At 42.7% G+C, this 26,599-nt stretch overlaps 1 protein-coding gene across 1 annotated transcript in view; it reads left to right on the forward strand.

Annotated features, from left to right (window-relative positions):
* Positions 1–25,739, forward strand: part of LOC138663758 (oocyte zinc finger protein XlCOF8.4-like) — a 43,797-nt gene extending 18,058 nt beyond the window's left edge. Inside the window, exons 2-7 of the mRNA XM_069750086.1 lie at positions 7,323–7,466; positions 7,547–7,726; positions 7,810–7,933; positions 8,015–8,112; positions 8,308–8,392; positions 21,444–25,739. Coding sequence (XP_069606187.1) covers positions 7,389–7,466; positions 7,547–7,726; positions 7,810–7,933; positions 8,015–8,112; positions 8,308–8,392; positions 21,444–22,285 — 1,407 coding nt within the window. The 5' untranslated portion in view covers positions 7,323–7,388 and the 3' untranslated portion in view covers positions 22,286–25,739. The remainder of the gene's footprint in view (positions 1–7,322; positions 7,467–7,546; positions 7,727–7,809; positions 7,934–8,014; positions 8,113–8,307; positions 8,393–21,443) is intronic.
* The last annotated feature ends 860 nt before the right edge of the window (positions 25,740–26,599 follow it).

A 26,599-nucleotide genomic window follows, 5' to 3' on the forward strand; every position in this document is an offset into this window, starting at 1 on the left:
ATCAAAGAGAATGAAGACTTTCTAGACAGAACAGAAGCATCTCTACTGGTCACAGAAGGTGAAAAAAGTGTCAGAGAACCTCCAAAAGCAGATGAGTGGAAGCATGTGACCAAAAGAAGCAAGAAGACCATGGAGAAATCAACAAAAACACAACTGAAGAACCGATATCAAATCTTCGTAGAGGATGAAGATGGCACACCTAAGGATGAAGCAATACCAGCAAGCAAAAAAGAAAAGGGCACACAGCAACAAGTGACAGCAAAAAGTACAGCCAAGAAGCAACGAAGAGTGGTGGTGGTGGGAGACTCACTACTGAGAGGCACAGAAGCAGCCATCTGCAGACCGGACATAACTGCAAGAGAAGTATGCTGCCTTCCAGGCGCGATGATCAAGGATGTGACCGATAGGATACCAAAGCTCTTCAGCTCCAAGGACGTCCACCCATTTCTTCTGATACATGTTGGCACCAATGACACGGCAAGGAAGGACCTACCGACAATCTGCAAAGACTTTGAAGAGTTGGGGAAGAAAGTAAAGGAACTGGATGCACAGGTAGTTTTTTCTTCTATCCTTCCAGTAGACGGGCATGGCACCAGGGGATGGAACAGGATCCTTGATGCAAACAACTGGCTAAGACAATGGTGCAGACAACAAGGATTCGGATTCCTGGACCACGGTGTGAATTACTTGTACGATGGACTCCTCGCCAGAGACGGACTACACCTCAACAAACCTGGGAAACACACATTCGCCAGAAGACTCGCTACACTCATCAGGAGGGCGTTAAACTAGAAGAAGAGGGGACGGGAAGAAAAACATTAGACTTGAACAAAGAAGATCCAGGAAAACATACTCAGTAGGGAGGTAAGAACATTTCTAAAACAATCCACAGCGAGGAGATTGGAACAAAACAAAATCCTCTAAACTGCATGCTCGCAAACGCCAGAAGCCTGACAAACAAGATGGAAGAACTAGAAGCAGAAATATCTACAGGTAACTTTGACATAGTGGGAATAACCGAGACATGGTTAGATGAAAGCTATGACTGGGCAGTTAACTTACAAGGTTACAGTCTGTTTAGAAAGGATCGTAAAAATCGGAGAGGAGGAGGGGTTTGTCTCTATGTAAAGTCTTGTCTAAAGTCCACTTTAAGGGAGGATATTAGCGAAGGAAATGAGGATGTCGAGTCCATATGGGTCGAAATTCATGGAGGGAAAAATGGTAACAAAATTCTCATTGGGGTCTGTTACAAACCCCCAAATATAACAGAAACCATGGAAAGTCTACTTCTAAAGCAGATAGATGAAGCTGCAACCCATAATGAGGTCCTGGTTATGGGGGACATTAACTACCCGGATATTAACTGGGAAACAGAAACCTGTGAAACCCATAAAGGCAACAGGTTTCTGCTAATAACCAAGAAAAATTATCTTTCACAATTGGTGCAGAATCCAACCAGAGGAGCAGCACTTTTAGACCTAATACTATCTAATAGACCTGACAGAATAACAAATCTGTAGGTGGTCGGGCATCTAGGAAATAGCGACCACAATATTGTACAGTTTCACCTGTCTTTCACTAGGGGGACTTGTCAGGGAGTCACAAAAACACTGAACTTTAGGAAGGCAAAGTTTGACCAGCTTAGAGATGCCCTTAATCTGGTAGACTGGGACAATATCCTCAGAAATAAGAATACAGATAATAATTGGGAAATGTTTAAGAACATCATAAATAGGCAGTGTAAGCGGTTTATACCTTGTGGGAATAAAAGGACTAGAAATAGGAAAAACCCAATGTGGCTAAACAAAGAAGTAAGACAGGCAATTAACAGTAAAAAGAAAGCATTTGCACTACTAAAGCAGGATGGCACCATTGAAGCTCTAAAAAACTATAGGGAGAAAAATACTTTATCTAAAAAACTAATTAAAGCTGCCAAAAAGGAAACAGAGAAGCACATTGCTAAGGAGAGTAAAACTAATCCCAAACTGTTCTTCAACTATATCAATAGTAAAAGAATAAAAACTGAAAATGTAGGCCCCTTAAAAAATAGTGAGGAAAGAATGGTTGTAGATGACGAGGAAAAAGCTAACATATTAAACACCTTCTTCTCCACGGTATTCACAGTGGAAAATGAAATGCTAGGTGAAATCCCAAGAAACAATGAAAACCCTATATTAAGGGTCACTAATCTAACCCAAGAAGAGGTGCCAAACCGGCTAAATAAGATTAAAATAGATAAATCTCCGGGTCCGGATGGCATACACCCACGAGTACTAAGAGAACTAAGTAATGTAATAGATAAACCATTATTTCTTATTTTTAGGGACTCTATAGCGACAGGGTCTGTTCCGCAGGATTGGCGCATAGCAAATGTGGTGCCAATATTCAAAAAGGGCTCTAAAAGTGAACCTGGAAATTATAGGCCAGTAAGTCTAACCTCTATTGTTGGTAAAATATTTGAAGGGTTTCTGAGGGATGTTATTCTGGATTATCTCAATGAGAATAACTGTTTAACTCCATATCAGCATGGGTTTATGAGAAATCGCTCCTGTCAAACCAATCTAATCAGTTTTTATGAAGAGGTAAGCTATAGGCTGGACCACGGTGAGTCATTGGACGTGGTATATCTCGATTTTTCCAAAGCGTTTGATACCGTGCCGCACAAGAGGTTGGTACACAAAATGAGAATGCTTGGTCTGGGGGAAAATGTGTGTAAATGGGTTAGTAACTGGCTTAGTGATAGAAAGCAGAGGGTGGTTATAAATGGTATAGTCTCTAACTGGGTCGCTGTGACCAGTGGGGTACCGCAGGGGTCAGTATTGGGACCTGTTCTCTTCAACATATTCATTAATGATCTGGTAGAAGGTTTACACAGTAAAATATCGATATTTGCAGATGATACAAAACTATGTAAAGCAGTTAATACAAGAGAAGATAGTATTCTGCTACAGATGGATCTGGATAAGTTGGAAACTTGGGCTGAAAGGTGGCAGATGAGGTTTAACAATGATAAATGTAAGGTTATACACATGGGAAGAAGGAATCAATATCACCATTACACACTGAATGGGAAACCACTGTGTAAATCTGACAGGGAGAAGGACTTGGGGATCCTAGTTAATGATAAACTTACCTGGAGCAGCCAGTGCCAGGCAGCAGCTGCCAAGGCAAACAGGATCATGGGGTGCATTAAAAGAGGTCTGGATACACATGATGAGAGCATTATACTGCCTCTGTACAAATCCCTAGTTAGACCGCACATGGAGTACTGTGTCCAGTTTTGGGCACCGGTGCTCAGGAAGGATATAATGGAACTAGAGAGAGTACAAAGGAGGGCAACAAAATTAATAAAGGGGATGGGAGAACTACAATACCCAGATAGATTAGCGAAATTAGGATTATTTAGTCTAGAAAAAAGATGACTGAGGGGCGATCTAATAACCATGTATAAGTATATAAGGGGACAATACAAATATCTCGCTGAGGATCTGTTTATACCAAGGAAGGTGATGGGCACAAGGGGGCATTCTTTGCGTCTGGAGGAGAGAAGGTTTTTCCACCAACATAGAAGAGGATTCTTTACTGTTAGGGCAGTGAGAATCTGGAATTGCTTGCCTGAGGAGGTGGTGATGGCGAACTCAGTCGAGGGGTTCAAGAGAGGCCTGGATGTCTTCCTGGAGCAGAACAATATTGTATCATACAATTAGGTTCTGTAGAAGGACGTAGATCTGGGGATTTATTATGATGGAATATAGGCTGAACTGGATGGACAAATGTCTTTTTTCGGCCTTACTAACTATGTTACTATGTTACTAATTCCTGTCAATTTTGCATTGAAAAGTCAAACAGCGCTCCTTCCCTTCCGAGCTCTCCCATGCGCCCAAACAGTGGTTTACTCCCACATATGGGGTATCAGCGTACTCAGGACAAATTGTACAACAACTTTTGTGGTCCAATTTCTTCTCTTACCATTGGGAAAATGAAAAATTGGGGGCAAAAAATAATTTTTGTGAAAAAAATGATTTTTTTATTTTTACGGTTCTGCATTATTAACTTCTGTGAAGCACTTGGTCGGTCAAAGTGCTCACCACACCTCTAGATAAGTTCCTTAGGGGTCTACTTTCCAAAATGGTGTCACAAGTTGTGAAGGAGTTAATCTGACCAAGAGACCCAAGGAACAGAATAGAAACAAAGGGGGGAACTGAGCAGTGGAAATATTGGTCTGCAGTGATGAGAAAAAGTTCATATGGTTGGAGCAAGCTCCTGTAAGAGACCACACTGGCTAAATGAGGACCTATCAAGAGACAGGGAGGAGGCAGTGTAATTTGAAAAACTGGGTTTGCTTTGCCAGAGCTGGCATTGGCCCTGGTGAATGCCATATGTGTTATCTTACGTGTATAAAAACAGCTTGTGTACCACCTTTTGCGCTAAAAACCCTTTAACAGATGTACATCATCAAGAAATTGGACAGTCGTGAATGTCTTAACCTTGCAAAAACCCAAGAATCAGACAAGCTTATGTGTGGTTCTTATTTTTATAGTATTTTCAAGAGTAGGTACTTTAGGGCTAATGAAGAGGCTGGGGCTAATGGACCTTAGCTGTTTGGAAGGGGTGTTGGCATGTACAATAACTGGAGGGACAGTGCTGAGCAGACAGCAGATGGTGATGTGTTCTAGTCTTGTGTAACCCCTCTAGTTTGTTTTAGTTCTTTCTTGTATTCTCCATGTTGTGAAGATGTAGATAATGGTTGGAGTAAGTTGCAAATAAAACCGTTCATTCTCATAAAAACATTGTCATTGATTCAGCTGAAAGCTGTAGTCTTCTTTTTTTTGAACAATACATTTTTATTGAAAGTTTACATTTTACAAATAAGGCTACTTTCACACTAGTGTCGTTTGGCCTCCGTCGCAATGCGTCGTTTTGGAGAAAAAACGCATCCTGCAAAGTTGCCCGCAGGATGCGTTCTTTCTCCATAGACTTTCATTAGCGACGCATTGCGACGGATTGCCACATGTCGCATCCGTCGTGCGACGGATGCGTCGTGCTTTGGCGGACCATCGGCACAAAAAAACGCTACATGTAGCTTTTTTTGTGCGTCATGTCTGCCATTTCCGACCGCGCATGCATGGCCGGAACTCTGCCCCCTCCTCCCCAGACCTTACAATGGGGCAGCGGATGCGTTGAAAAACTGCATCCGCTGCCCCGTTGTGCTTTTACTTCACAGCATGCGTCGGTACTGACGCTAGTGTGAAAGTAGCCTAAGGTGATAGCAAATCTCATCACAGCTGTATTTGCAATATGCATAAGAGAGCATGTAAATGGTTGACAAACAAACAGACAAACTAACAACAGGGTAGGAGGCAAGGGAGGGGAGGAGGGAAGCCCGAGGAGGGGGATATGTTGTGTCCAATTATCGTTAATGATTCAATCAGAATCAGGGGGATCTGGGTTGGTTAGATGAAATTCAGATGTGGCAAAGGGGGTGTGGTTGAGCCATATTTTCTCAAATTTACCAACTTTATCTGTAAGTATGGCAGATAATTTTTCGTTGATCATATACCAAGAAAGGCGTGTTTTAACCGCAGCTAAATCTAAATTTTTTTTTTTTCCATGCCAAAGCTATGGTTTGTTTGGCTGCCAGGAATATGAATGCAATGAGGGTATGAGTGTGTTTAGGGATGTTGGGATGCGTTTGTTTAGCAAGGCCTCCCAAGGTTTTTTTAAGGTTTATATTTGTTAAAGAGTAAACCAAATGGTAGATTCTGATCCAAAATCTACGTACAATCAGGCATAGCCACCATGTATGGAACATATCTCCTGTGGAATTGCACCCTCTCAAGCAATTTGGAGAGTAGTTGGCGACTGCCCTAGCCACTCTGGCTGGGGTCAGGTACCATCGGGTTAACACCTTATAGTTAGTTTCCAGCATAAGGGTATTTAACATTCCTCCAGTAGAGGAGGACCAAATTTGGGACCACTCTGAATCTATCAAGGTGGAACCAATGTCGGACTCCCAGCGAGAAGTGTATTTTAAGCAGCGCCTATGAGAGGAGGAGTTGATATGCGAGTAGAGGAGAGATATACTACCTGGAGCATATGGATTTTGACGGCATTTTTGTTCGAAGGGAGTAAAGGAGTAGGGAGGGGTAACATTTTTTAGTAACGTGTTGACAAAGTTTTTAAGTTGTAGATAGCGAAATACCTCTCCAGGGGGGAAATTATATTTTTCACTCAGGACCGGGAATGGAATAATCCTGTCGACGTTAAAAAGATGGTGGACTCTGGTTACCCCTGCAGCGACCCGTAAACAAAAGTTCTTAAGGGATTCCATGCCTGGGGGAAACTGGAGTTTGCCTCAAATGGGGGCGAGGGGTAAAAATGGTGAGATTAGCTGCGAGGAATATTTCAACGAGTCCCAAATCCTAAGAGAGTGCGTTATAATAGGATTCGAGATGTGTTTACGCTGGGCTGGGAGAATCCATAGTAGTGTGTCGAGGGTCCCTGAGTAGAATTCAGGGGCCTCTAGAAATAGCCACAGTGGGGGTTCGAAGTAGGCATGATATAGGGTCAGTTGCGCCAATTGGGCTGCATGGTAATATTTAGAAAGATTGGGAACTCCCAAGCCTCCTTTCAAACGGTGACGGTGGAGGGTAGCTCTATTAACCCTGGGGAGGCCACCTCTCCAAACAAAAACATCCACTAATCGTTGGGCTATTTTGAGGTAATGTGAAGGGACAGGGACTGGCAAGACATGAAATAAGTACAGTAATATGGGGAGAATGGTCCTCTTTAGTGCACGTACCCGGCCGAGCCAGGAGAGATGTAGCTTCTCCCATGACTGAAGTAGTAGACGGAGTTTGCGGAGCATGTGGGGATAATTGGCTGCATAAAGGGAGTCTAAACTGGCAGTCAGTTTCACCCCTAGGTAATCAAGATGGTTAGTGGTCCATTGAAATGGAAAGTCGTGTTGGAGCTGTGAAACAATAGGTGAAGGGAGGGATATATTCATGGCATAAGATTTTGAAGGATTAACCTGTAGACCGGAGATAGATTCAAAATTACTAAGCGTTTGAAGTAGGGCCGGCAAGGATGTCTGAGGGGTTGATAGAAGAAGTAGCATATCATCGGTGAACAAAAAAGCTTGTGAGAAACTGACGCTAAAGCTGTAGTCTTCAACGTGTTACCCTCCTTGATAGTCTGCTGCAGTCATGTGTTGTCCACATTAGCATAATTTCTGCAACCAGTAACTACATACAAGTCTCCAGAAATTGTATTATTTCATTGGATTCTCTATGATTTTACATCATCTTCTGCCCATTCAGGTCCCACAATATTTTATCCTCTCACTGGAAATCTATATTAGACAATTCCTGATTGAGCTGTAAAGGATGGATACGGACAGGGACAAGAAGGTGGAGAGGGTATTACACCTCACCCTAGAGATCCTCTTCCGGCTTACTGGAGAGGTGAGATATGCTGAACTGGAGAGGTGAGAAATCTGGAAATGTCTATAGGGAGATTTAATAATGTGTCTCTTCATAACCAGGATTACACAGTGGTGAAGAAGACCTCTAGTGAGTGCTGTCTGGACCCTGTGTCTGAGGGATGGAGAAGACCCCTAAACCCAATCATGGGGCCTCCACCTCACCCCCTGATACTTGAGGACATCAATGACCAGAAGATCCTAGAACTCACCTATAAGATGATTGAGCTGCTGACTGGAGAGGTGACACTGCTGGGAATGCTGGGACATTATACAGTAACATTATGAAGGGATTGGGGGGATGACAGTATCATTGTATGTATCAGGTTCCTATAAGGTGTCAGGATGTCTCCGTCTATTTCTCCATGGAGGAGTGGGAGTATTTAGAAGGACACAAAGATCTGTATAAGGACGTGATGATGGAGGTTCCCCAGCCCCTCACATCACCAGGTAATAGACCGGAGTAAATACACACGGCCTATGATTATCTATGTAAAGACTTAATTCAGTCCCTCTATGTGTTTCCTCCAGATCTATCCAGTAAGAGGACAACACAAGAGAGATGTCCCCTTCCTCTTCTTCCACAGGACTGTAAACAAGAAGATCCCGATGTTCCTCAGGATCATCAGGTAGATGGAGAGAAGGTGACATGAGATCTCCCCTATGATGCGTAGACGGCTGTGAAGGTCTTGAACTCAGTCTTGTTTTATCCACCAGTATCTGTTTTATATTTGTGTAATGTCAATGGTGGAGATGACAGGATTAGAGCTGATCATGGATGTGACTTCTCCATCTGTATGTGACTTTTACAATATTTGTTTCAGGGTCTCACCCATGTTGATACTACAGAGACATATGTGAAAAGTGAGGAGCAGTGTAAAGAGGAAATTCCTACATATGACTACCCAGGTGAGTTTTATCCCTTAAATTCCACTCACTCATTGGACATATCATCACTGCTGACAATTATTGGCCACAGAAAAATTGTGTTGGGTACCTGCACCATCAGTCATTGGCTACATCGGTCACATGCTTGTCTGGCAGGAAAGATATGTACTGAAACAGGCATTGTACCTAGGCAGCATAGGAAAAAGAGTGCCTAGGGATCAGTAAGGGAAGTATGATATATTCTATCTTTTTAACCCCTTAGCGATCGCCGATACGCCTTTTAACGGCGGCCGCTAAGGGTACTTAAACCACAGCGCCGTTAATTAACGGCGCTGTGGAAAAAGTGAATAGCGCCCCCCAGAGTCGGATTTTCTCCAGGGTCTCGGCTGCCGGGGGGAGCCGAGACCCCAGAGAACATGATTCGGGGGGTTTGTTACCCACCCCGCATTTGCGATCGCCGGTAATTAACCGTTTACCGGCGATCGCAAAAAAAAACCAAAACCGCGATCTCTTTTTAATTTCTCTGTCCTCCGATATGATCGCACATCGGAGGACAGAGAAAAGGGGTCCCAGGTAGCCCCCCAATACTTACCTGTCTCCCCCGGTGCTCCTCGTGGCTCCCGGTGGGCGCCGCCATCTTCAAAATGGCGGGCGCATGCGCAGTGCGCCCGCCGGCCGGCCCCGCGACAATCTTTGGGGTCTCGGCTGCCGGGGGTAGCCGAGACCCCAAAGAGCATGATCGGGGTCGGTTTTACCGACCCCTGTTTTGTGATCGCCGGTAATTAACTGTTTACCGGCGACCGCAAAAAAAAAAAAAGTAAAGTGTAATTCTCTGTCCTCTGATGTGATCGCACATCAGAGGACAGAGAAATAGGGGGATTCGGGGACCCTATCATACTCACCTGTGTCCCTGGATCCTCATGCTGCTCCTCCTGGCCGCCGGCAAAAGAAAATGGCGGGCGCATGCGCAGTGCGCCCGCCATCTGTCTCCATCTGCTGGCCGGCAGGAGAACAGCAGTTGGGGCTAAAATTAGGGTTAGGGTTAGGGCTAGGGTTAGGGCTAGGGTTAGGGTTAGGGCTAGGGTTGGGGCTAAATTTAGGGTTAGGGTTGGGGCTAAATTTAGGGTTAGGGTTGGGGCTAAATTTAGGGTTAGGCTTCTTTCACACTTACGTTGGTACGGGGCCGTCGCAATGCGTCGGCCCGACATACCGACGCACGTTGTGAAAATTGTGCACAACGTGGGCAGCAGCTGTAGTTTTTCAACGCATCCGCTGCCCAATCTATGTCCTGGGGAGGAGGGGGCGGAGTTATGGCCACGCATGCGCGGTCAGAAATGGCGGATGCGACGTCCAAAAAAAACGTTTCATTGAACGTTTTTTTGTGCCGACGGTCCGCCAAAACACAACTGATCCAGTGCACGACAGACGCGACGTGTGGCCATCCGTCACGATCCGTCGGCAATACAAGTCTATGGGCAAAAAACGCATCCTGCGGGCACATTTGCAGGATCCGTTTCTTGTCCAAAACGACGGATTGCGACGGAATGCCAAACGACGCATGTGTGAAAGTAGCCTTAGGGCTAGGGTTAGGGTTGGGGCTAAAGTTAGGGTTAGGGTTTGGGTTTGGATTAGGGTTGGTATTAGGGTTAGGGTTGGCATTAGGGTTACGCTTGGGATTAGGGTTAGCTTTGGGATTAGGGTTAAGGTTAGGGTTGTGATTAGGGGTGTATTGGGATTAGGGTTAGGTTTGAGGTTAGGGTTGAGATTAGGATTAGGGGTGTGTTGGATTTAGGGTTTTGATTAGGGTTATGGTTAGGGTTGACATTAGGGTTGTTTTGGGGTAAGGGTTGTGATTATGGTTAGGGTTAGTGATTAGGATTATGGATCAGGTTGGGATTAGGGTTAGGGGTGTGTTGGGGTTAGGGTTGGAGCTAGAATTGGGGGGTGTCCACTGTTTAGGTACATCAGGGGGTCTTCAAACACGACAGCCAATTTTGCGCTCAAAAAGTCAAATGGTGCTCCCTCCCTTCTGAGCTCTGCCGTGCGCCCAAACAGTGGGTTACCCCCACATATGGGGCATCAGCGTACTCGGGATAAATTGGACAACAACTTCTGGTGTCCAATTTCTCTTGTTACCCTTGTGAAAATAAAAACTTGGGGGCTACAAAATCTTTTTTGTGGAAAAATATATATATATATTTTTTATGACTCTGCATTCTAAACTTCTGTGAAGCACTTGGGCATTCAAAGTTCTCACCACACATCTAGATAAGTTCCTTGGGGGGTCTAGTTTCCAAAATGGGGTCACTTGTGGAGGGTTTCTACTGGTTAGGTACATCAGGGGCTCTGCAAACGCAACATAATACCCGCAGACCATTCTATCAAAGTCTGCATTCCAAAACGGCGCTCCTTCCTTCCGAGCTCTGCCGTGCGCCCAAACAGTGGTTTACCCCCACATATGGGGTACCAGCATACTCAGGACAAATTGGACAACAGCTTTTGGGGTCCAATTTCTCTTGTTACCCTTGTGAAAATAAAAACTTGGGGGCTAAAAAATCTTTTTTGTGGAAAAAAAAAATATTTTTTATTTTCACGACTCTGCATTATAAACTTCTGTGAAGCATATGGGGGTTCAAAGTGCTCACCACACACTCTAGATAAGTTCCTTAAGGGGTCTAGTTTCCAAAATGGGGTCACTTGTGGGGGGTTTCCACTGTTTAGACACATCAGGGGCTCTCCAAACGCGACATGGCGTCCAATCTCAATTCCAGACAATTCTACATTGAAAAAGTAAAACGGCGCTCCTTCACTTCCAAGCTCTGCGGTGCGCCCAAACAGTGGTTTACCCTCACATATGGGGTATCGACGTATTCAGGAGAAATCGCACAACAACTTTTGTGGTCTAATTTCTCCTGTTACCCTTGTGAAAATAAGAATTTGTGGGCGAAAAGATCATTTTTGTGTAAACAAAAGCGATTTTTTATTTTCACGGCTCTACGTTATAAACTTCTGTGAAGCACTTGGGGGTTCAAAGTGCTCACCACACATCTAGATAAGTTCCTTAAGGGGTCTAGTTTCCAAAATGGTGTCATTTGTGGGGAGTTTCCACTGTTTAGGCACATCAGGGGCTCTCTAAACGTGACATGGCGTCCGATCTCAATTCCAGCCAATTCTGCATTGAAAAAGTCAAACGGCGCTCCTTCACTTCTAAGTTCTGCGGTGCGCCCAAAAAGTGGTTTACCCCCACATATGGGGTATTGGCGTATTCAGGAGAAATTGCATAGCAAAATTTATGGTTACATTTCTGTTTTTACACTTGTGAAAATTAAAAAAATGGTTCTGAATTAAGATGTTTGCAAAAAAAATTTAAATGTTCATTTTTTTCCTTCCACATTGTTTCAGTTCCTGTGAAGCACGTAAAGGGTTAATAAACTTCTTGAATGTGGTTTTGAGAACCTTGAGGGGTGTAGTTTTTAGAATGGTGTCACACTTCATTATTTTCTATCATATAGACCCCTCAAAATGACTTCAAATGTGATGTGGTCCCTAAAAAAAATGGTGTTGTAAAAATGAGAAATTGCTGGTCAAATTTTAACCCTTATAACTCCCTAACAAAAAAAAATTTTGTTTCCAAAATTGTGCTGATGTAAAGTAGACATGTGGGAAATGTTATTTATTAACTATTTTTCGTGACATATCTCTCTGATTTAAGGGCATAAAAATACAAAGTTTGAAAATTGCAAAATTTTAAAAATTTTCGCCATATTTCCGTTTTTTTCATAAATAATCGCAAGTAATATCTAAGAAATGTTACCACTAACATGAAGTACAATATGTCACGAAAAAACGATCTCAGAATCAGCGGGATCCGTTGAAGCGTTCCAGAGTTATAACCTCATAAAGTGACAGTGGTCAGAATTGCAAAAATTGGCTCGGTCATTAAGTACCAAATTGGCTCTGTCACTAAGGGGTTAAATCATGCTGGAAGGTTTTTGAATTAAAAAAATAGGGGTGGACATCTTTAATAATTTTTACAGATTTCTAAGATATTTCCTCTGTATCATGATTTGTTTAATCTACAAAATAAACTTGTTTTTCTCATTTAACATCTAAATTTCTTTAAATCTCCATTTCATCATTAAAACCTCAAGGGCAGGGGTGGCTCCAGGTTCTCGTGGGCCCCGGGCAAAAGAGTCTAAGTTGGCCCCTTTAACACATACCACAACTCATGACGCATAGATACAGCAGAGAAATATAGGTATAGTACAATGCCAAAGATTTCACTTCTTATATTACGAGTGATATCAATAGCTCAGAAACCGGACAGCATATTTATCCATACAGCATTATGGACACCATATAACGCTCCATAAAGGATAATAAGCTCCATATACAACCCCTGGCAAAAATTATAGAATCACCGGCCTTGGAGGATGTTCATTAAGTTGTTAAGATAAGAAAAGTGTCCAAAATATCAACATAAACTTGTGCATTTATTGAAGATGTAATGACAGCCATCTCCCCAGTGTCTTTACCTGACATGCAGCCCCATATCATCAATGACTGTGGAAATTTGCATGCTCTCTTCAGGCTGTCATCTTTATAAATCTCATTGGAATGGCACCAAACAAAAGTTCTAGCATCATCACCTTGCTCAATGCAGATTCGTGATTCATCACTGAATATTACTTTCATCCAGTCATCGACAGTCCAACGATTGCTTTTCCTTAGCCCATTGTAACCTTGTTTTTTTCTGTTTAGATGTTAATGATGGCTTCTGTTTAGCTTTTCTGTATGTAAATCCCATTTCCTTTAGGCGGTTTCTTACAGTTCGGTCACAGACTTTGACTCCAGTTTTCACCCATTCGTTCCTCATTTGTTTTGTTGTGCATCTCCTGTTTTGGAGACATATTGCTTTAAGTTTCTGGTCTTGATGCTTTTATGTCTTCCTTGGTCTACCAGTATGTTTGCCTTTAACAACCTTCCCATGTTGTTTGTATTTGGTCCAGATTTTAGACACAGCTGACTGTGAACAACCAACATCTTTTGCAACATTGCTTGATGATTTACCCTCTTTTAAGAGTTTGATAATCGTCTCCTTTGTTTCAATTGACATCTCTCATGTTGGAGCCATGATTCATGTCAGTCCACTTGGTGCAACAGCTCTCTAAGGTGTGATCACTCCTTTTTAGATGCAGACTAACGAGCAGATCTAATTTGATGCAGGTGTTATTTTTGGGTATGAAAATTTACAGTAATACTATGTGTCCAAAAAATTATTCAGGCATTAGACACTTCAATCAAATGACAAGAAAAGTGGTCTATTTGTGGTACATTTGCCACTAGACCTGAAGTGATTCCACAGACAATTATTTAATTGAAAAATACAACATTTTTCAATATTTGCTTAAAATCAATGTTCATAAAAAAAATTGACAGGGCTTAGAAAAACCTCCAAAATGAGAGAGAGCTACAGTACTGTAATTATGTTGGCAGCATGCGGTGGTAATTATTATTTCCATAAAGACATGTATAATAAAATCAACTATCAGGAACCTCAGCAGTTGTACAAACCAATATATAGACCATGTCCGCAAATTAAGGACATAAACAGAAAAAAATTCTATGCACAGGCATGAAGAAGCAGACATATCTCAACATTAACTGTCCAGAAGAGACTGTGAGAATGAGATCTTTATGGTTAAATTGCTGCAAAGAAGCCACTAGTAAGGACCGCAAACACAAGACCGAGCAACACAAAAACTGGACATTGAAACAGAGGTCTGATGAGCCAAAATTTGTGCTTTTTTGTGTTAACCCCCATGTTCTTACAAGAACCAGAAAATGTGAGTGGATGGTTTCTACATGTTTGGTGCCCCCTATGAAGCATACAGGGGGATGTGTGGGGATGCTGGTGACACTGTTGGTGATATTCAAAATACAGGAGAACCCAGCATGACAAGGACATAATTTCACAACCATTTCCTATCCAATATATTTTCATTTAGAGGGACCATTACTTGTGCTGCAACAGGACCATAATAAAAATCACACTTGCAGGCTAGGTGACCAAACAGGACGGGGATGGAGTGTTGCATCACATGACATGTTGTGCATAATCACCTCTATTCAATTAAGATGTTTTGGGATGAGGTGAACCACAGATGAAGACAAAGCAGCCAATAAGTGCGAAACCCCTCAGAAAACACATTCAAGACTGTTGGAAAGCCATAATATTTGATTACCTGATGAAGCTGCTTGAGAGAATGACAAGGGTGTGTGTTGTGAATTCTGTTGTCGGGCTCCCTCCTGTAGTCATGAATGGTACTTCGGCTGGTTCTGTCCATGGACTTCCTCTGGTGGGTGTTTCTGAGTTTCCTTTCACAGGTGACGAGGTTAATTCGTTAGCTGGCTGCTCTATTTAACTCCACTTAGATCTTTGCTCCATGCCACCTGTCAATGTTCCAGGATTGGTCTAGTTCACTCCTGGATCGTTCTAGTGACCTGTCTTCCCAGCAGAAGCTAAGTTCCAGCTTGTATTTCTTTGGTTTGCTATTTTTCTGTCCAGCTTGCTATATTTATTGTTGTCTTGCTTGCTGGAAGCTCTGGGACGCAGAGGGAGCGCCTCCGCACCGTGAGTCGGTGCGGAGGGTCTTTTTGCATCCTCTGCGTGGTCTTTTTGTAGGTTTTTGTGCTGACCGCAAAGTAACCTTTCCTATCCTCGGTCTGTTCAGTAAGTCGGGCCTCACTTTGCTAAATCTATTTCATCTCTGTGTTTGTATTTTCATCTTTACTCACAGTCATTATATGTGGGGGGCTGCCTTTTCCTTTAGGGAATTTCTCCGAGGCAAGGTAGGCTTTATTTTTCTATCTTCAGGGCTAGCTAGTTTCTTAGGCTGTGCCGAGTTGCATAGGGAGCGTTAGGCGCAATCCACGGCTATTTCTAGTGTGTGTGATAGGATTAGGGATTGCGGTCAGCAGAGTTCCCACGTCCCAGAGCTCGTCCTTTATTATCAGTAACTATCAGGTCATTCCGTGTGCTCTTAACCACCAGGTCCATTGTTGTCCTGACCACCAGGTCATAACAGTACAGGTGGCCCAAAGTACTAATGCATCTCAATAGAGGGATAAGAGAAGTTCTGAGACCATTTTTTTTTCTTTGCAGTGTGTTTTGTCTCTTTTTTTCCCCTTTACCTCTGGGTGTTTCAGGACACTGGTGTAAACATGGACATTCAAGGTCTGTCCTCTTGGATGGATAATCTCACTACAAGGGTAGAAATCATTCAAGATTTTGTGGTTCAGAATCCGATGTCAGAGCCTAGGATTCCAATTCCTGATTTGTTTTTTGGTGATAGATCTAAGTTCTTGAATTTCAAAAATAATTGTAAATTATTTCTTGCCTTGAAACCTCGCTCCTCAGGTGACCCTGTTCAACAAGTAAAGATCATTATTTCTTTGTTACGTGGTGACCCTCAAGACTGGGCATTTTCCCTTGCGCCAGGAGATTCGGCATTGCGTGATGTTGATGCGTTTTTCCTTTCGCTTGGATTGCTTTATGACGAACCTAATTCAGTGGATCAGGCAGAGAAAATCTTGCTGGCTCTGTGTCAGGGTCAGGATGAAGCGGAGATATATTGTCAGAAGTTTAGAAAGTGGTCTGTGCTCACTCAGTGGAATGAATGTGCCCTGGCAGCTATCTTCAGAAAGGGTCTCTCTGAAGCCCTTAAGGATGTCATGGTGGGGTTTCCCATGCCTGCTGGTCTGAATGAGTCTATGTCCTTGGCCATTCAGATCGATCGACGCTTGCGTGAGCGTAAAGCTGTGCACCATTTGGCGGTACTATCTGAGCATGGGCCTGAGCCTATGCAATGTGATAGGACTTTGACCAGAGCTGAACGGCAAGAACACAGACGTCGGAATGGGCTATGTTTTTACTGTGGTGATTCCACTCATGCTATCTCCGATTGTCCTAAGCGCACTAAGCGGTTCACTAGGTCTGCCACCATTGGTACGGTACAGTCTAAATTTCTATTGTCTCTTACTCTGATTTGCTCTTTGTCATCCTATTCTGTTATGGCATTTGTGGATTGAGGCGCTGCCCTGAATTTGATGGACTTGGAGTATGCTAGGCGCTGTGGTTTTTTCTTGGAGCCCTTGCAGTATCCTATTCCATTGAGAGGAATTGATGCTACGCCTTTGGCCAAGAATAAGCCTCAGTACTGGACCCAATTGACCATGTGCATGGCTCCTGCACATCAGGAGGATATCCGCTTTCTGGTGTTGCATAATCTGCATGATGTGGTCGTTTTGGGGTTGCCATGGCTACAGGTTCATAATCCAGTATTGGACTGGAAATCTATGTCTGTGTCCAGCTGGGGTTGCCAGGGGGTACATGGTGATGTTCCATTTTTGTCTATTTCGTCTTCCACTCCTTCTGAAGTTCCTGAGTTTTTGTCGGATTATCGGGATGTATTTGATGAGCCCAAAGCCAGTGCCCTACCTCCTCATAGGGATTGCGATTGTGCAATTAATTTGATTCCTGGTAGTAAGTTTCCTAAGGGCCGATTGTTCAATTTATCTGTGCCAGAACACGCCGCTATGCGGAGTTATATAAAGGAATCCTTGGAGAAAGGCCATATTCGCCCGTCGTCATCACCGTTAGGAGCAGGGTTCTTTTTTGTGGCCAAGAAGGATGGTTCTTTGAGACCTTGTATTGATTACCGCCTTCTTAATAAAATTACAGTCAAATTTCAGTATCCTTTGCCGTTGCTGTCTGATTTGTTTGCTCGTATTAAAGGGGCTAGTTGGTTCACCAAGATAGATCTTCGAGGGGCGTATAATCTTGTGCGTATTAAACAAGGCGATGAATGGAAAACAGCATTTAATACGCCCGAGGGCCATTTTGAGTACCTGGTTATGCCATTCGGGCTTTCCAATGCTCCATCAGTATTTCAGTCCTTTATGCATGACATCTTCCGAGAGTACCTGGATAAATTCCTGATTGTGTATTTGGATGATATTTTGGTCTTTTCGGATGATTGGGAGTCTCATGTGAAGCAGGTCAGAATGGTGTTCCAGGTCCTTCGTGCGAATTCCTTGTTTGTGAAGGGGTCAAAGTGTCTCTTTGGAGTTCAGAAGGTTTCATTTTTGGGGTTCATTTTTTCCCCTTCTACTATCGAGATGGACCCTGTTAAAGTCCAGGCCATTTACGATTGGACTCAGCCGACATCTGTGAAGAGCCTGCAAAAGTTCCTGGGCTTTGCTAATTTTTATCGGCGCTTCATCGCTAATTTTTCTACTGTTGCTAAACCGTTGACTGATTTGACCAAGAAGGGTGCTGATGTGGTCAATTGGTCTTCTGCAGCTGTAGAGGCGTTTCAGGAGTTAAAGCGTCGTTTTTCTTCTGCCCCTGTGTTGTGCCAACCAGATGTTTCGCTCCCGTTTCAGGTTGAGGTTGATGCTTCTGAGATTGGAGCAGGGGCTGTTTTGTCACAAAGAAGTTCTGATGGCTCGGTGATGAAGCCATGTGCTTTCTTTTCTAGAAAGTTTTCGCCTGCTGAGTGTAACTATGATGTTGGTAATCGTGAGTTGTTGGCCATGAAGTGGGCATTCGAGGAGTGGCGTCATTGGCTGGAAGGAGCCAAGCATCGCGTGGTGGTCTTGACAGATCACAAGAATTTGACTTATCTTGAGTCTGCCAAACGGTTGAATCCGAGACAGGCTCGATGGTTGTTATTTTTCTCCCATTTTGATTTTGTGGTTTCGTACCTTCCGGGCTCTAAGAATGTGAAGGCTGATGCCCTGTCAAGGAGTTTTGTGCCTGACTCTCCGGGTGTTCCTGAGCCGGCGGGTATTCTCAAAGAGGGGGTAATTTTGTCTGCCATCTCCCCTGATTTGCGGCGGGTGCTGCAAAAATTTCAGGCTGATAGACCTGACCGTTGCCCAGCGGAGAAACTGTTTGTCCCTGATAGATGGACTAGTAGAGTTATCTCTGAGATTCATTGTTCGGTGTTGGCTGGGCATCCTGGAATCTTTGGTACCAGAGATTTGGTGGCTAGATCCTTCTGGTGGCCGTCTTTGTCACTGGATGTGCGTTCTTTTGTGCAGTCCTGTGGGACTTGTGCTCGGGCTAAGCCCTGCTGTTCTCGTGCCAGTGGGTTGCTTTTGCCCTTGCCGGTGCCGAAGAGACCCTGTACGCATATTTCTATGGATTTTATTTCGGATCTCCCCGTCTCTCAAAAGATGTCGGTCATTTGGGTGGTTTGTGATCGCTTTTCTAAGATGGTCCATTTGGTACCTTTGTCTAAATTGCCTTCCTCCTCTGATTTGGTGCCATTATTTTTCCAGCATGTGGTTCGTTTACATGGTATCCCGGAGAACATCGTTTCTGACAGAGGTTCCCAGTTTGTTTCGAGGTTTTGGCGATCCTTTTGTGCTAGGATGGGCATTGATTTGTCTTTTTCCTCGGCTTTCCATCCTCAGACAAATGGCCTGACCGAACGAACTAATCAAACTTTGGAAACATATCTGAGATGCTTTGTTTCTGCTGATCAGGATGATTGGGTGTCCTTTTTGCCGTTGGCTGAGTTCGCCCTTAATAATCGGGCCAGCTCGGCTACTTTGGTTTCGCCGTTTTTCTGCAATTCTGGTTTCCATCCTCGTTTCTCTTCAGGGCAGGTTGAGTCTTCGGACTGTCCTGGTGTAGATACTGTGGTGGATAGGTTGCAGCAGATTTGGACTCATGTGGTGGACAATTTGGCATTGTCCCAGGAGAAGGCTCAACGTTTCGCTAACCGCCGGCGCTGTGTGGGTCCCCGACTTCGTGTTGGGGATTTGGTTTGGTTGTCGTCTCGTTATGTTCCTATGAAGGTTTCCTCTCCTAAGTTTAAGCCTCGTTTCATTGGTCCGTATAAGATTTTTGAGGTTATCAATCCTGTGTCATTTCGTTTGGCCCTTCCTGCTTCTTTTGCCATCCATAATGTGTTCCATAGGTCGTTATTGCGGAGATACGTGGCGCCTGTGGTTCCATCCGTTGATCCTCCTGCCCCGGTGTTGGTTGAGGGGGAGTTGGAGTATGTGGTGGAGAAGATTTTGGATTCTCGTGTTTCGAGACGGAAACTCCAGTACATGGTCAAGTGGAAGGGTTATGGTCAGGAAGATAATTCCTGGGTTTTTGCCTCTGATGTTCATGCTGCTGATCTGGTTCGTGCCTTTCATTTGGCTCATCCTGGTCGGCCTGGGGGCTCTGGTGAGGGTTCGGTGACCCCTCCTCAAGGGGGGGGTACTGTTGTGAATTCTGTTGTCGGGCTCCCTCCTGTGGTCATGAATGGTACTTCGGCCGGTTCTGTCCATGGACTTCCTCTGGTGGGTGTTTCTGAGTTTCCTTTCACAGGTGACGAGGTTAATTCGTTAGCTGGCTGCTCTATTTAACTCCACTTAGATCTTTGCTCCATGCCACCTGTCAATGTTCCAATATTGGTCTAGTTCGCTCCTGGATCGTTCTAGTGACCTTTCTTCCCAGCAGAAGCTAAGTTCCAGCTTGTATTTCTTTGGTTTGCTATTTTTCTGTCCAGCTTGCTATTTTTATTGTTGTCTTGCTTGCTGGAAGCTCTGGGACGCAGAGGGAGCGCCTCCGCACCGTGAGTCGGTGCGGAGGGTCTTTTTGCGCCCTCTGCGTGGTCTTTTTGTAGGTTTTTGTGCTGACCCCAAAGTAACCTTTCCTATCCTCGGTCTGTTCAGTAAGTCGGGCCTCACTTTGCTAAATCTATTTCATCTCTGTGTTTGTATTTTCATCTTTACTCACAGTCATTATATGTGGGGGGCTGCTTTTTCCTTTGGGGAATTTCTCTGAGGCAATGTAGGCTTTATTTTTCTATCTTCAGGGCTAGCTAGTTTCTTAGGCTGTGCCGAGTTGCATAGGGAGCGTTAGGCGCAATCCACGGCTATTTCTAGTGTGTGTGATAGGATTAGGGATTGCGGTCAGCAGAGTTCCCACGTCCCAGAGCTCGTCCTTTATTATCAGTAACTATCAGGTCATTCCGTGTGCTCTTAACCACCAGGTCCATTGTTGTCCTGACCACCAGGTCATAACAGGTATGCATAGCTGTCATCATACTCAAAAGGGTATACTTTGAAGAATCTATGTTGTAACACAAGCTACTAACTATGGTTTGTTTCACACATGTTTCTTTTCTCCTTTTCAATTGAATTTTATTGTGTATAAATGAGTATACAAGATTCATATCTCTCCTACTAAATAAAAACTGTATATGTACAAAGACGCATGTTTTAACTAAAACAGTAATCAAAAGGCACAATTTATGTATTAGGGCTGAGAGCATACTAGGGTCAAGCTCTCGAAACGTAACCAAAATATAATCACAAAAGTGGAGTACTGCAAATAATGTACCAAAACTAGAAACTAAAAGGAGTAACAAGAGACCACTGAAAATAAAATATACAAATAATATTTATTAGATAATCACATATAAAATCAAACTAAATATCACACATGTAAACATAAGAGAACAAATGGAGGAGACATGAAGGTAGGCAAGGAAAAGGCTAAGGATCAATATAGAACCTGGGGGAGTAGGGTAAATAAGAATTACAATAATGGTGTATACAAGTAGCACCAAGTAGGAAACACTGTGGATAATAGTAGGATATACCTATGTGTCAATAGCATGAGATGCTACAAGAACAAGCACCTGCTTACCCATGGTAGGTCCAGACCACTGCATCCTTCCTTGTGGCCCCTTATTCGCATTTCACATGCTTGATTTATCAAAGGTGAGCTATGCACAACTGATTCTTATTTTCCCTGCTCCCCCAGGTTCTATATTGATCCATAGCCTTTTCCTTGCCTACCTTCGTGTCTCCTCCATTTGGTCCATTTTCTCTGTTATCATGTTTCTATGTATGGTGTTTAGTTTGATTTTATATATGATTCTAATAAATATTATTTGTACATTTACTTTTTGGTGGTCTCTTGTTACTTCGTTTTGTTTCTAGTTTTAAAGACACATGTTTACAGAAAGGCAGCATTTTTTAACAACTTTTTTTTTTTCAGATGACTGTATTGGAAGCTCAGAGGATCTGGTATTTTCAGATTTTAAAGATGACCATGGTATTACACCAAAACAATATGAAGATCGTGCCATTATTCAAGATATACCTTTAGTCCTTCACAGTAAACATCTGTCATCTGATACTTTTCAACATATCCTATGCTCTGATTCATTACAGACTGTTCAAAATAAAAATAGCTGGAGGAATGTTGAACATCAAAGAGGTCATTCAGGGGAGCAGCTTTTCTCATGTTCAGAATGTAGGAAAACTTTTAAGCAGAAATCAAGTCTTGTTGCACATCAGAGACTTCATACAGAGGTGAAGCCATATTCATGTTTAATATGTGGGAAATGTTTTCTAGGAAAATCAGATCTTGTTAGACATGAGAGAAATCACACAGGGGAGAAGCCATTTTCATGTTCAGAATGTGGGAAATGTTTTAAAAGAAAATCATGTCTTGCTCGACATCAGAGAATACACACAGGGATGAAACCATTTTCCTGTTGGGTGTGTGGGAAATGTTTTATTGGAAAATATGATCTTGTTAGACATCAGAGAATTCATACAGGTGAGAAGCCATTTGCATGCCTAGTATGTGGAAAATGTTTTACTTACAAACCCGATCTTGTTTCACATGAGAGAATTCACACAGGGGAGAAGCCATTTTCATGTTCAGAATGTGGGAAATGTTACAGCATTAAAACAAAACTTGTTAGACATCAGAGAAGCCACACAGGGGAGAAACCATTTTCATGTTCAGAATGTGGGAAATGTTATTCCCATAAATCAACTCTAGTTGTGCATCTAAGAACTCACACAGGGGAGAAGCCAATTTTATGTTGAGCATGTGGAAAATGTTTTATATTATCTAAAATGTCAGAAAAATACACATGAAAAAAGCCTTTTTACATTATTTTAAATCTTTCCATTGACAAATTGTACAAAACTTAAGGTCAAACTTAAGTCACATAAAAGAGAAAGCAATTTGGAGGATTATATGATGATTACGAGATTGTCATGGGTGTGACAGACAGTCATCCTGGATCCGGCCAAGGTCATTGCGATTAGCTCTACAAGCACCTTTTTGATTTTTGCATCTCTGTTATGGAGTGATATCCTCCAAGACCCAACAGTTACCTCCAACTTCTGCTGCTAATTAACACATCTTTGCTGAAGGTTTAAATACGTTCAGTTTCTTCAGCATGGTGCTGGTGTTAGCTCTATTTCCCTCTCTCTTGATGGAAGTGCTAGCAGTTGGCTAGTGTCTTCTGGAAGTACTCTTGGAGGATTGTTGGCGTGTTATCTCGGCTTCCTTTTCAAGCTAAGTGTATCCCTTGTTGGTCCACCATCTCCTTATTTCTAGTGTGGGTTGTGTGGGTTGACGAGCGCTCACTTCCCTATCCAGGGTCTATCGCTAGGGTCAGGTATTAATAAACTTCAGCAAACAGAATCCAGGGAACACTCATAGATATTTCACCATGTATATAGAATTCTTTACATTTATGTAAACACTATGGCACTGATTCATTAAATCTGACGTCGTGCACAATAAAAGGCGTTGTGGTAGAGTATGAGGCACCTGATTCATTAACAGGCGTACACCATTTAAGGAATCAGGTGTATCTCAAAAGTGGCATGCAACTCGTTGAAAAATCTCATTGCAGTCAATAACTTTGCATTGCACAAAAAATTTGTGACTTTGAAAAGTATTTTATTCCGTTTTTTTGGCATAAAGACTTAAAGATTTATTAACCCCTAAAACTGCGTTTTATTGTGGTGGATTATTTTTCCTGTTATACAGTGCGGGGGGGAAGGTGTAATGGTGTGTGGATGCTTTGCTGTTGACAGCGTTGGTAATTTATTCCAAATTCCAGACTCATTTCCCTAGCATGCCTACTACAGCATTTTGCAACGGCATGCTATCCCATCTGCGTAGGTATAATGTGAGAATGTGTTTTGCCTCAGGATAATGACATAAACCACAGCTCCAGGCTATGTAATCACTATATGTCAAGAGGGAAAGGGATGGGGTGCTGCATCATAGGACATGGCCTTCTCAATCACCTAATATCAACCCATTTGAAATTGTTTGGGCAATTTATATCACAGTGTGAAGGCAAAATAGCCAACAAGCACTCATTCAAGACTGTTGGAAAGGCATTCTAGGTGACTACCTAATTAAATTCCCAAATAGAATGACAATGCTTTGTAAAGCTGTCATCAGAGTAAAAGGAACTTCCTTGAGGTATCTAAGGTTTAACACATCATTATGGTTTCTTTACTCCTTGTTTCCTAATGTGTTACTTTCTGGGTTTTACCGCATTCTGTCTGAATCTACAATTTGCACATTTCAATAAGAACAAAAAAAATCTTGCATAAGGCAAGTTAAAACCTTTGACAAATGCCGAGGCAAACGTCTGACACCCAGCTTGTTACATCTATAATTGAATTTTATTAAGTTTTTCAGAGTAGTATTACAAAAACGAAAGGAAAATCGAAATCCTTCAATACAAGAACAGATTTCTTATTATAGCAAAACTGGACCCTACTTCTAACAATAAACAGATTTATCATCAATATTGAGTAGGCACAATGTAATAAGTCTGCATCTTAATATGGAGCTTAATATGGAGCACCGACCCGACTCCACAAGACAGAGAGAAGGGGGAGGGGAATGAAGTAAAACCTACACTTAATATATGACTCATAACAACTAATTTTAGCTGCATTTATTAGTAGTCTCTCTGAGCCCAATACGTGTCCAAACTGCATTGAAACGATCAATATTGTTCGATATAGCTGTGAGATATTCCATACTTGTATTCGCGACTGAAGTTCAGTGTTCGATCAGGGATTAATCAACTTCCACTTACAGGCAACAATCTGGCAGCCATTGTTATCTGTAACAAAAGCTGTTTGACTTAATGACCTAGTTGAAATGATGATATATTGAGTAAGTTAAAATTTGTATCCAAGGGGATCTGATGGCTGGTGACTTTACAAATGAGAACCTTGACATATTCCCAGAAGACTAGAATATTTGGGCATGACCAGAACAAATGGTGTAGGTCACCATCTGCATTCCCACATCTCCAACAACAACTAGGGATGGTAGGGTTGAGTTTATGCAGGAAGGAGTATGATACCAGAATATGAGTAGTTTATATTGGCTTTCCTTGTAAGTGTAAAATTTCGAAGTTTTGACTGTGTTTTTCCAGATCTTCTGAGAAATACAGGGTGGAAGAGATTCTCCCAAAAAACTTTCCCATTTACTCATATAAGAATATTTAGGGTGATCATCTGGATAACGATTAATTAATATCTTGTAAATATTCTATATAAGGCTCTTAGTTGAAACACCTGCTCTACTCAATCTTTCAAAATATGTGGGAAAGAGACATTAAAAATAGCATAATGGGAGTGCATATAGTGTCAGATATGCAAGTGTCTGTAGTGAGAGTTAGCAGGTAGATTATGCCTGGTGTGTAACGTGTTACAAGGTAATAGGGTTGTGGAGTGAATATCCACTAAATCTGCAAAGCTGAAACGTTGCTTGTTATACCACGGCTTTGTCTGACTATTCTTCAGGCTATCTGATATCCCTGGATTAAATAAGAATGACGTCAAATGAGAATGTTCCGATATTAGTGGGAGTTTTTTTGCACAATGATCCCAAATTGTTTTGCTAAAGGTTATTGGGCCTGGGACTTATTGGAAGAGGTTCCCCAAAGGTTTCCCAACTTCCATCTCTGAGATTAGACCCTTCTGAGATATGCCAAAGATGAGCCGCCCAATAAAACTTGATGATATCAGGGACACCCAGTCCTCCTCTAGATTTACTCGCAAGCATAATTTGATTTTTAATACTATGCTTTTTGTGTCCACAAATAAATTGAAGAATAAATGATTGAACATTACGTAGTTCCCTATAAGGGATACAAACGGGGAGGGTTTCAAACAGGTATAAAAGTTGTGCATATGGTAATTTTGACAGCTGTGATTCTTCCTAACAAGGATAGCAGAATCTTGTTCCATATATTAAGTAATCACCTAAGTTCCAGGAATAATTTTGTATAATTATGCTTGTATAATGTTTTATAGTTAGAGGATATTTGAACAACCTAGATATGTTCCCTTGTAGATTGTGAGCCCTCGCAGGCAGGATCCTCTCTCCTCCTGTACCTGTCGTAATTTGTATTGTTTAAGATTATTGTACTTGTTTTTATTATATATACTCCTCCTCACATGTAAAGCACCATGAAATTAATGGCATTATATTAATAAATAATAATAATGTAAGGGAGGTGTCCTTCCATCTGTAATACTAGTTTTCCTTTAGTGGATTTAATGTATAATCTGAGACATTTAGAGGAAGCGCTTCTGTTTTGTTATTTTTAACTTTGTAGCCTAACAGTTGACCAAACTTTCCCAAAAGAGCATCTAGGTTAGCAAGGGTGATATGTAGTTGTGTTAGTGTCAGTAGAACATCGTCTGCAAATAGAGATACCGTATATACTCGAGTATAAGCTGAGAATTTCAGCCCATTTATTAGGCTGAAATTGCCCCTTTTGGCTTATACTCAAGTCATACCCAGGGGTCGGCAGGGGGGGGAGCGGCAGCTGTGTAATAATACTCACCTGCTCCTGGCGCGGTGTCCCTGGTTCTCCGGCGCCAGCATCTTCTTCCTGTAGTGAGCGGTCACATCGTACCGCTCATTACAGTAATGAATATGGACCCGACTCCATTCCCATAGGGGTGGAGCCGCATATTCATTACTGTAATGAGCGGTGCTATGTGACCGCTCAATACAGGAAAAAGCTGCCAGCGCTGGAGAACCAGGGACACCGCGCCAGGAGCAGGTGAGTATAACGCAGTGCGCGATATTCACCTGCTCCCCGTTCCACCGCCGGCCGCCGCTGGGTCTTCCGCATCCTCTGCAATGACGCTCAGGTCAGAGGGCGCGATGATGCGATTAGTGTGCGCGCCGCCCTCTGCCTGAACAGTCAGTGCAGAGGACGGGGAAGACACTGTGGCCCCATCGGTGGAACGCGGAGCAGGTGAATAAAGCAAGTGCCGCGGCCTGAGAGGTGAGTATGTCATTTTTTAATTTTTTTCTAATCGCAGCAACAGCATATGGGGCATCTTATGGGGCCATGT

Source organism: Ranitomeya imitator, chromosome 2 (assembly GCF_032444005.1).
Source record: "Ranitomeya imitator isolate aRanImi1 chromosome 2, aRanImi1.pri, whole genome shotgun sequence".
NCBI classification, from domain to species: Eukaryota; Metazoa; Chordata; class Amphibia; order Anura; family Dendrobatidae; genus Ranitomeya; species Ranitomeya imitator.